This window comes from Micromys minutus (assembly GCF_963924665.1).
Source record: "Micromys minutus genome assembly, chromosome: 20".
NCBI classification, from domain to species: Eukaryota; Metazoa; Chordata; class Mammalia; order Rodentia; family Muridae; genus Micromys; species Micromys minutus.
This window is the reverse complement of record NC_137955.1, coordinates 16006609-16018709: the sequence shown is the minus strand read 5'-3', so window position 1 is coordinate 16018709 and position 12101 is coordinate 16006609. Positions and strand designations below refer to the sequence as shown.

Genomic DNA, 12101 nt, shown 5'->3' with positions numbered 1-12101 from the left:
TTCATTTGTTCATTCATTAAATTGTTTTGTTTCCCTGTTGCTACAATAAGATACAGAGACAAAGGCCACTTAAAGAGGAAGGGTTTATTTGGCTCACAATTCCAGGTCACAGTCAATCACTGTGGGAAAATCAAGGCAACAGAAACTTGAAGTAGCTATTAACATTGTATACACTGTAGTCAAGAGCTGAGAGAAATAATTTAATGTATGTGTGCTTGCTCTTAGCTCGCTTCCTCTACGTTTATTCAGTTCAGTATCCCCTGCCTAAGGAATGATGCATTGGGAAGGGTTTCCCACCCCAATTACTCAACCAATGTAATCAACCTAATGCTTCACAGATACACCGAATCTAGGCAACCCCTCACTGAGACTCTCTTCCCTGGTAATAATAGATTATGTCAATTTGATAATTAAAATGAACAATTAGCGAGGTTTGTGAGTAAGTAGCTGAAGAGGATAATCCAGGACCAAGGGATAGCTTGATAAGTTGAGGTCCTGTCTGTGGTATCCAGAACTATAAATGAAAAGGCAGAACATTTCATTTCAAGAGCACAAGTAATCACTTCTAATCATCTCTGCTACCTTTGAAAGCCCTCTCTGGCTGAGACAGTGATGTTTATTGTAGAACTGCTTCTCTCCTAGGTTACTCTGTGGCTGCAATTTCTACTGAAAATGGCGTCCACTTTGTTGCTGGTGCTCCTCGAGCAAATTATACTGGCCAGATAGTGCTGTACAGTGTTAACATGCATGGCAATGTGACGGTGATTCAGTCTCACAGAGGGGACCAGGTTAGTATCATTACTAAGCATGCAAAATTAATTTTACAGGTAACTGGGTTAGGAGAAGTAGAAACTGGTGTTTACCGAGTGGCTCCTTGTGTTTGAGTAAGTCATCTCAATTTATTCATGCCTGTGTTAGACCCTAAGAGCATAAGGGTTCACTGGAATTAAGTCTGATCCAGCTATTGCCATTGAGACCACAAACTAACATTCATATCATTCTTTTGCCTTCTTTTTAGTAGTATAAAGAACGGGGTAACTAGTTTGAGAGGAAAAACAATGCCCCTGTTAAAAGAGAAAAATCACTCGCTAATTTTTAAATCCTTAACAGATGTTATGCCAACACTCACCGAGCATTGCTGGATGGCATGGCATTCAGATCCTCACGCCTTCTAACTGACTTCATCCGTCCCTGGTTCTCTTATCCTTTCTATGAAGCAATGTCACCTGTGCTGGACCACAACATTGGCTTTAGTTATCCACATTTCTCTCCACTTAGAAAATTCATTTTGTCTTTAAGATGCTATTGAAATACTTCTCTCCCTGAACCCTCCACCTGCTGCCTACACTGATAAAGCATCTTTGTTGCAACATTTTGTTTTGTTTTGGTTTCCATAGTAACATGGCTATTTTTCTGTCCTTAGCTGGCCCCATCCCTCTTGTCTTTCTCTAAACTACAGCTCACATAGCTATTAAGGGTTCCTCTAGTGAGCTCTGGCTCACTGACATGAGAAATACCTAGAGTTGTGTGGGCTAGAGTATATATGTAACTGTATAACTCCTAAGAATAATTTGCTTTGCTACTCTAGATTGGCTCCTATTTTGGCAGTGTGCTGTGTTCAGTCGATGTGGATAAAGACACCGTTACAGACGTGCTCTTGGTCGGTGCTCCCATGTACATGAACGACCTCAAGAAAGAAGAGGGAAAAGTCTACCTGTTCACAATCACAAAGGTAAAAATAAACATTGAGAAAATAGCTTAAGTGACTCTAGTACAGATAAATAAGTTAATCTGAAATTTGAAAGACACTATTCTGGAACAATAGCTAATTTCCATGCATAGTATGGCATATGTTTAATCAAATCCGAGGAGTCACCATCATTATAATTTCTTTAAAATGTACTAAAAGGCATGGAGTTTAATATATAGTTAGGGTTAGGGTTCTATGAGAGGTCTTTGAATATATGTTTCTATGCAAAGAAAGACATCATTAGCATAAATAATGTGTAGCATACATGTACACACAAATATTAGGTATTTCCTAAGCATATCATTTAAACTCTGTGAAATAATAGGCACTGGGCATTCTGACCTCCTTATTTCACAGTGAAAATGATCATCCTAGCAACTCCCGCAACCCCCAGATGACCCAGAGTGCTTTCTACATTAGGTTGTCAGAAAATTCCAGTTGTTAGTGTCACATTTAGGTGCACGTCCAACTCATGGAATTTCAGATCCTTGCCACAAAACTGAGCTCACTCAGAAAGAGAAGGCACGGGTTTTGCACTGTGTAGACAAAACTCTACATTCGGTTTTTTAGAAATCTGAAGCTCAATGAGGACAAGAAGGAAAGCAAATGAAAGTCAGTGATCCACTGCAAGAGCAAAAAGTGCTGTTGACCATAGAGCTAACTCTCCAGCCCCAGTAGCATTCTCTCCTAATGCTCTATCTAATTCAGTAAAATAATTAATCTTCATAAAACAACTATAAACTAGAAAGAATCAACAATGACCTAGTTTCCTGGTTGAGTCACTTGCTTTCTTGCAAAGCCATTAAATATTTTCTTACTTGAGCACAGACTTAGAAGGAAAAGCTGTGTTTTATAAGGAAATGTCTTTTCCTTTGCAGAGAATCAGTCAGTGTGTCCCTGCTATGGAATGTTGGTGATTTCTTTTCACCTCTTTCCCCAGTGCAATTATCATGTCACTCGGCAGCAAGTTTTAAGATCTAGATTGTCAAGTTTCGTTGAGTTTTGTATCTTCCCTAATTCATCCACGTTATTAGACCTTTACCAGGAAGCTTTTAAGTCAAAGATTTGGAAAGAGACAAGGATCCTCATGCTGAGAGAAAATAGAAATAGTGTTGGAATTTTTATGTAGGTTTTCTGGTACAATTAAAAAGAATTATAACCTCCGTTAACCTTGGCCTAGGAACCTTAATTAATCTTATGACCTTAGTTAATAATTTTTTTATTTATAGCACTCATTACACATAGAGAATCATCAGTACTGAGATTAAAACCCTATTCACATTTTGAAGTCTTATCTGGATATAGTTGCTTTGAATTATAATGATGCACATTGAGAGTTCTGCTGTACCGGTTCCTCTCCTCTTTGCCAGGGCATCTTGAATCAGCACCAGTTTCTTGAAGGACCTGAAGGCACTGGAAATGCTCGGTTTGGTTCAGCAATCACAGCCCTTTCAGACATCAACATGGATGGCTTTAATGATGTGATTGTGGGTTCACCTGTAGAGAATGACAACTCTGGAGCTGTGTACATTTACAATGGTCACCAGGGTACCATCCGCACCAAGTATTCTCAGGTAACCCCTGCACAACGTGATGATGTATTGTGTACATAAATTCTAGAGCTAGAAAACATCATCCAATCCATGCTTCTTGTATTAGATTCACATTCTTTCCATCAAAAACTATTCAGTGATGCTTTACTATATGTCAAACACTACTCTGGTTCTGAGAATGCTGTATAGAACAAGACAAATTTCTTGCTTTTTTGTTGACCTTGTATTTCAATAGAGGATATATGAAAAAGATAAATTTCCGTGTTATAGATAATAACACATGTCAAGAATCACACTAAGGACATAAAACTCCACTAAGGTTAAATGTCAAAGATGAAGGGTATCAGATGGCTGAAGAATAACGGGGGATGTTTTATGAATAGGCAATTTTGTGTTTGTCTTGAGGAAAGCTAGTTAGGGTAGAAATCAAAACGAAAGTTGCCTCAGCTCATTCCCTGCCCATGGACATCTCACCATTTCGTGCTGCTTTTTGATTATGAACTAAAGATTCATGCCATTTCTTTGATGAAAGAGTCACTGTAAAAAATTTTAATAATAATACAGAGATCAGATAAAATGTGATGGAAGATTACAATGAAATTTTCTGGACCAGACAACCTGAGAAAATGACCAGAGAGAATGTAAGGGGAAAGATAAAGGCTGTATTTTCGTGATTCAACTATGTGCACTACAACTCCATGCTAATTCTGCTCTTTCAGAAAATCCTGGGGTCCAGTGGAGCCTTTAGGAGTCATCTCCAATTTTTTGGAAGGTCCTTGGATGGCTATGAAGATTTAAATGGGGACTCCATCACTGATGTGTCTATTGGTGCGTTAGGGCAAGTGGTTCAACTCTGGTGAGTCAGTAAGTGCAAGACTGGATTAGTTAATTAAAATGACTTGCTTTTTTGTGTAATATGTATCACGCCCAATGTACTGTATAAGGCTGTAGGAAATGTATTTATTATGGTTTGCATAAAGGAAGGACTACCCATGGTTTTCCAGAGAGTTGGGGAATGTGTGTGTGTGTGTGTGTGTGTGTGTGTGTATGTGTGTGTGTGTGTGTGTGTGTGTGTTCTTCTCCTTATGTGAAAAGATTCAGTGTGCAGAAAAAGCCTCCTTAATGATACCTTGCATATTTCTAAATGTTATCTTCTTTTGCGCAGCCTCATTTCAGCTTCCAGTCAGGAAACTTCATAAGAACACACACATAAAACACAAGGTGAAACTTCCTATGTGCTTAAAAGGCATACATTAAAATCCTAGGTCATGAACAAGAACCATTATATGAAGGTCTTGAAAAGATAACTTAGATCTTTAGAGAGCCTGCTGTGTCAGCCTGGGGACTTGAGTTCAGTCCCCAGAGCCCATGTTAAAAAGCCAGACATAGCCAGGTGAGGTAGCTCATGCCTTTAGTCCAAGAAATTGGGAGGCTGACAGAGGTGAGTGTCTGTGAGTTTGAGGCCAGCCTGGTTTACATAGACTGCACAGTTTACAGCTGTATAATGAGGTCATTTAAATAAACAAACAAAAAGGCATAGTGGCACATGCATATAGTCCCAATTATGGTAAGGCAAACAAAAATATCTGTAGCTCACTAGCTAGCTAGCCTTGACTACATATCAAGTTTCAGGGCAGTAGAGACTATGCCTCAAGCAACAGGGTGCCTGAAGAAGAACACTCAAAGTTGATCACTGACACCCAGATTCACATACATACATATATATTCACCTACACACACACACACACACACACACACACACAGAGAGAGAGAGAGAGAGAGAGAGAGAGAGAGAGAGAGATACATTTATACAAATAACAAACAGATATATAATCTAGTGAGATACTGAAATTAAAAAGAAATTGATTATTCAGTCAAGAATACTCATGTATTCATCTTTCTCTGTTGAAAATATATGCTTTAACTGTCCAGACATACTGGAAACAGAAACACAGTCCACTCACATTTTATGATTTCTGAGTTTGATGCTACTCTATACATTTCTGAACTGTGCCTTTCAGGAGTAAAATGAGTTTTTTGACAAGTGATACTGTTATGTGGAAAACCAAGGACAGATTTAAGACTAAGAAACTAGAAATAATTTTACTGGCTACAGTTAGTTAAAATAATTTAAGAATGGTGTACTTGGAGTGTTACCTAATTACATGGCTTTCTTTCTTTCTTTCTTTCTTTCTTTCTTTATTTATTTAATATTTTCTTTATTTACATTTCAAATGTTATTCCCCTTCCCAGTTTTCCCTACAAAGTCCCCCATCTCACCCGCCCTCCCTTGCCTCTATGATGGTATTCCCCACCGACCCACCCATTCCCTCCTGCCTCCCTACCATGGCATTTTCCTATAATGGGGCATTGAGCCATGGGTCCCTCCATGTGTACTCTTTGGATAGTGGTTTAGTACCTGGGAGCTCTTGGGGGGGGGGTCTTGTTGGTTGATATTGTTCTTCCAATGGGATTGCAAACATCCTCAGCTTCTTCAGTCCTTTCTCTAACTCCTCTATTGGGGACCACGTTTTCAGTCCAAAGGAAGGTTAGCTGCAAGCATCCTCATCTGTATCAGTAAGGCTCTGCCAGAACCTCTCAGGAGACATCCATATCAGGCTCCTGTCAGTAAACACTTCATGTCATCCACAATAGTGTCTGGGTTTGGTGGCTCTATATGGCATGGAGCCCCAGGCAGAGCAGTCTCTGGATGACCTTTTCTTCAGTGTCTGCTCCATACATTTTCTCCATATTTCCTTCTGTGAGTATTCTGTTCCCCATTCTAAGAAGGACTGAAGCACCCATACTTTGGTTTTTCTTCTTCTTGATCTTCATGTGGTCTGTGAATTATATCTTGGGTATTCTGAACATTTGGGCTAATATCCACTTATCAGTGAGTACATACCATGTGTGTTCTTTTGTGACTGGGTTTCCTCACTCAGGAGGATAGTTTCTAGTTCCATCCATTTGCCGGGTAAAGAGAGCTGTGTAAGTCTCTTAGTAGGCTCCCCACATGGTGCCCCTACATTTACCCTACTATGATATAAGTTAGTCAGTGACTTGACTAAGCTTCTGTTTTTAGAGGTGAATTTTATTCTTCAGAAAAGTAAACACACAGTAGACCGAATGAATGTGCTGAGATGATTACTCCTGCTAAGCTAATATTCTGTGGTCACATTCCTACAAAGTGCTGAACTGCTTTTTCTGGAATAACTCTGAGAATAATGTGTAACACACTAATAAAACATGAAAATCAATGTCATTTGTATCAGAATGAAAACTCAGTCTCTCAAACAGTTGCCCTAAAATTTACTTAAGTATATTAGGTTGTAAGCCTGAAGCTGTGTTACATTTCTTATTAGATATGTCATGGCTGACTATTAACAGAAATCACAGATACATAACAACTTTTAAAAATGTTGAAAAATGCAAGAAAATAAAAAGACCTATTTGCCGTACTTTTCAAAATGGTGAAATCAGTAATCACTGCTTGCTGCCTTATAAGTAGTAGAAGGTTACACAGGGGACACTGTAGTGGAATTCAAATTCTAATAATGGAGGAATTCAGACTGTGGGTTCTGTTTCTTCACCGACAAGTACCCAGTGAAATGGTTGGCCTCCAAGTACCCGTGTCTCAGATAGTTTCATTAATATGTATTTTTATACCAGTGTTGAAGAAGCAAATAAGACTATGGTTTGGGTATACAAAGGGCCACACTGGGATAGAAAACTCGGGTACCCTGTGATGGACTTCTCAGCCAGTGTGAACTGTCATGGTAGTTGCTACCATTATGGACCAGTCATGCCAACTATGGAGATATCAAGGTACAAGTCACGGCAGTACGCATCAGCTCTGCCACCTCCAACTTTCTCCCATCTCTCTCCTGCCATTTCAAGGACTGGGCCTAACACTGACTCCAGTTGAGAAGACAGAGAAGGGTCATGATTTAACATATGATCCATAAAGAGGTTTCAGGCATCCATGTTGTGTAGGTTCAAGTGTTATTAAGCTAGGTAGATGGGTAGATGGATAGATAAATGATATATAGATAGATAGATAGATAGATAGATAGATAGATAGATAGGTAGGTAGATAGGTAGATAAACAGACAGACAGACAGACAGACAGACAGACAGACAGACAGATAGATAGACAGACAGACAGACAGACAGACAGATAGACAGACAGCTACCAACCAAAAATTCATTCACCCTGCTGCCATCTTTTGCTTTCAAATAGGAAATACTGCTCTCAAATTCTAAGACAATGGAGAGAAAAATTCATTAGTTCTGACTCCAGGTCCTCTGGAGTATATATGTATATGGAATAATGTGTATATGTATACTGAGCAATAATGTGCATCTGTTTCCATTTATGCCTTTCAGGTCACAAAGCATTGCTGACGTGGCTGTAGAAGCTTCGTTCACTCCGGACAAAATCATTTTGCTCAACAAGGAAGCTAAGATAATCCTAAAACTCTGCTTCAGAGCAAAGTTTAGACCTACTGGGCAAAACAATCAAGTGGGTAGGTGGACCTGAAATAACCTGTACAGTGATTAGTTTTCCTCAATAGCTTAAGCTAGACAATTTGGTTTGCAGATGAGAAGAAACAAGGATCTTTCCTGGCCATGCTTAAATTGCAAGACATTCAGCACCTAAGAGTCGTTCATTAGGCATGGGAGGTTTTTAGCATTGTCCTTACTCAGGTGTAGATCCTGGCATTCTGCTGTAGAACATTTTCTCTAGGCACCATGGTGTAATTATGAGCTCAGTCATTGAGTCTCTCATACCCACAGATGTCTACCGTAGTTCCTCAGCACACACAGATTTCATTGCACTGCAACAAGTTCTCAGTGAGTGTGTTGCCTCCTGTCTAAGCTGTTCCCTATATAGGTGTCCTGAGTAAAGCACTCAGTGTTCCTGTTCTCAAAGAAGTGAGAAAAATAGAAAAGAATACACAATCTGTACCACTGTTTTGACATTTCTATGCTATGAGTCTGAGTGTGCTCCATCAGATGAGAGAAAACACAGGTAGAACTGTTGGCAGATGTCAGCAGAAACTGTCATCCTCTGTCCCCTGAGAGGCCAGATCATCTTGTGAAACCTGGCTGAGATGCTGCATCCTCTCTGAAGCCTTTTCTAACCAACCAACTACTTCTGTTATCGCAGCATCTAAAACCTGCATATTTTCCCTTGTTCCTGGTCAATGGGTTCTAATTTCTCCTCCCTAAGATACTGGCTCTATATTTCAGAACTCTCAGTTCCTAGTGGTATTTCCTTTAATTGCAAGAAATTTAGCTTGAAGCCTGAAAACATTTAGGTCAGTTGTTTGTATGATACCCGTGTGTCTTGTCTTGGAGTCCACACCCACCTTAGTAGCCATCACAAATAAGGTGAAAACTATCACCACATAAACATATTTAGTGTGCATAAAAGATTAAGATGGAAAATATAATTCTCAGGCAGACATGGCTGGCTGCCCCGCTATCTTGGCCCTAAAGCCTGACTATGTCTTGTTGGTCTTTCACATTTTGGATGTTCATCTATTCTGTTGGCAAACGCTGACAAACCTGTACTTTCAGAGCATTCCATTCCTGCTGATTGGCTGCTGAGGATGGGGAACCTTCCCCTTTGACTCTCTCCTGCTGTGTCTCACTCACATCCACACTGCTGAGTTGGCCATAACTTTTCACTTCATTGCTTGGCAATAACAGCACAGAAGAAATAAATTCCACCTTTAAAACTGGATGATGCATGAAACTATACATCTATCTCATCAAGCTATTTAAAAAGAATTATGTGTTTACTGACTTCCTCCTTTTTACAGCCACCTAGTCCCCACTATTAGTTTTCTCTTATGTGCTTTTTATCACTTACCCTTAGTCTGTCCATTCAATTTTTTCATACTTTTGACATATTTATTTGTCTCATTTTGTCACTGAAGCACAGAAATTCCAGTTTCTTTAATAGATACATTAAAAGTAACAGACATATTGTCTTAGGAAGTATTCAACTTTAAAATTCTGAATAAATCGGATAAAGTAATTTCCCATAAGGCAGCTTCCCTAAGCAGTAGAGAATGCTCAGAATTTCTGAGTGTCCAATGGATCCTTTTATAGGCAGCTGGTCTGATTATTTGGATTTTAGTTACTGTCATCATTTTTTATCACATAATAGTTTTCTGTTTCTACTTCCCTGAGTTGTTATTAATAATTTCTAACCACCAAAGAAACAGAGATCCGAAAACGGTAGGGAGAATGCTCAAGTGAAAGAGGTCATAAACTGTGAAATTACTGCCCAGTCTAAGAATGTCTGACTCAAGCCTTTGCGCTACAATGTTGCATGTCTTTCTTCACGTAAGCAGCTTGACTGTGTCAGGCAGAGGACATGGTCTTTGCGATGATCACACTTAATTCTTATAGCAACACTTAGTCCTCATAACAGCATGGAAATAGAAAACACATGAACTTTCATTTCAAATTTACTAAGGTCTATTGCTGACCTTGTTCAAGCTAGGTGAACTCATGACAATTATTCTGTCTCGTTTAATCTACTTTGTTATCTCAAACATTGCATCGGAGTAATCCAGTGTCCAGGATTATTGTAGAGATATAGCATATGAGGGTATAATTACTCCATATCACTACACATCCTTGTGTGTGCTCCTGTGTGTGTGTCCTACATTATAGAAAATGAAACTAATACACAGGAAAAGGATCAATTTGCCCAAGTTTATCTAATAAATTTTCCAGGGCAAGCTCAATAGCCCAATAGTTGTTGGGCTACAAGACACATTTCTCTGACTAGCTTTTCTTTTCTGGATTCACAGACACTTAGATCAAATCCCATATGGTCTTCCTCTGTACATAAACCACCAATGTAAAGATAGTCTTTGCATCTTCTTGATATCAGGAACTTCCTCCAATCAGATACAATGAAACAAGGCTGTTTGCTTCTTCAGAGCGGACCTGACATATTTGTCTGTGATTTCATCACAGCCATCCTGTTTAACATGACACTTGATGCTGACGGATATTCATCCAGAGTGACCTCCAGGGGGATGTTTAGAGAAAATAGTGAGCGATTCTTGCAGAAGAATATGGTTGTAAATGAGGCGCAGAAGTGTTCTGAGTACCACATTAGTATACAGGTGAGGTCTTGGGGTCTTCATTGCTTTTCTTCTAAAAGACTAATGAATCCAGGGAGTCTAAAATGGGAGTTATATGTCAGAAGGTTCTTGTCTTTCTAATAACTTTATGTCTTGTCTAACTCTGTGAACAAAAAGCACATTTCTTCTATGCTAATACTTAAGGTCACATTCTGGTTTTACCTGTGTTGGTGACATGACGTTTTATTAAGAATTGCAACTGAAGGGGCTGAAAGATTATTAGAGGAATGAGAGGCTCGAAGATAGGGGGATGGCTGACCAGGTAAGGGCACCTGCAGCATAAGCAGTAGGACCTGAGTTCAAATTTCCAACACCTATGTAAAGGAGCCACGTGTGGCTCTGTGTGTGCCCATAACCGCAGCACTCTGAACAGCAAGGCAAGATGGTTTCGAGGGCTGGCCTGGCAGGTGCCAGCCTTATTCCAGAATCATCTATATACTTTGTCTCAAGGGGAATAATGTCAAATGTGATGAAGTGGAAGACCTGATTTTTCTATTCTGGCCTTCACACATATGTGCACATGCGGCACATACATGCACCTGTGCAAGTGAAAACACACACACACACACACACACTAAATAAAGAAGAGAAGTAGATTAAATTTTTTAAGTGAAAGATATTGTTTCTTAAATGACTACCAAGGTGAACTTACCATTATCAATTTTATTTTGACATTTTTTTCCATCAGGTAAACGTTGTATTCATTTTAAGCTCCTGAGAATGAAAATCTCAAATGTGGTTTTTAGTGTTGCTTTACAGTAGGTCAGCAGTTCTAAATCTTCCTAATATGGTTACTCATGTTGTGATGAACCTCCAACTATGAAATTATTTCATAGCTACTTCGTAACTATAATCTTGCTGACTATGAATCGTAATGTAAATGTCTGAAATGTGACCCTCAGGGGTGGTGACCCACAGGTTGAGAACTGCTGTACTGACTGACCATAGACTGTGTAGTAAAGATTGCTTGTTCTATTATTAGGCCATAATTGCTAGAATTCACATAGCCTTTGGAAATCTTTAATGTAGGAAAAATCCTGGAAGAAACTTTCCAACCAGAAAGTTATTTTAAGTTATTAGAAATATTCCCCCCCCCCCAGAAACTGTGAATAAAACCTGATATAAGAAGATGCCTAGAGTAGAACTCCAGTCTCCACATAGGTACATGTACACATGCACATGTGCAAACAGACACATGCACACACACATACATACACATACACACACACATAAACACTATATAAACACATATACACACACACCACACACACACTTGTGTGCAAACACAGACACCATACACATAATATACACACATACCATACACACAAAAGTACACACACATGTGCACACAAGCATATAATAACACACACACAAAATGAATACAACACACACAAAACTCACAACATACACACGTGTACAAAATATAACACACACAATATATACACACAGCATACACAAATGTGCACTCGTGTACACACACAACACACACACACTTGTGTGCAAACACAGACACCATACACATAATATACACACATACCATACACACAAAAGTACACACACATGTGCACTCAAGCATATAATAACACACACACAAAATGAATACAACACACACAAAACTCACAACATACA

General features: G+C 39.1%; 1 protein-coding gene across 1 annotated transcript in view; it reads left to right on the top strand.

The window, feature by feature from the left end:
• ITGA2 (integrin subunit alpha 2) overlaps positions 1-12101 on the top strand; it is a gene marked incomplete at both ends in the record, with an annotated part of 87954 nt that overhangs the window by 55862 nt on the left and 19991 nt on the right. Inside the window, 6 exons of the mRNA XM_080933907.1 lie at positions 643-788; positions 1589-1732; positions 3121-3324; positions 4023-4159; positions 7690-7829; positions 10303-10454. Of these exons, the coding sequence (XP_080790033.1) occupies positions 643-788; positions 1589-1732; positions 3121-3324; positions 4023-4159; positions 7690-7829; positions 10303-10454 (923 nt within the window). The remainder of the gene's footprint in view (positions 1-642; positions 789-1588; positions 1733-3120; positions 3325-4022; positions 4160-7689; positions 7830-10302; positions 10455-12101) is intronic.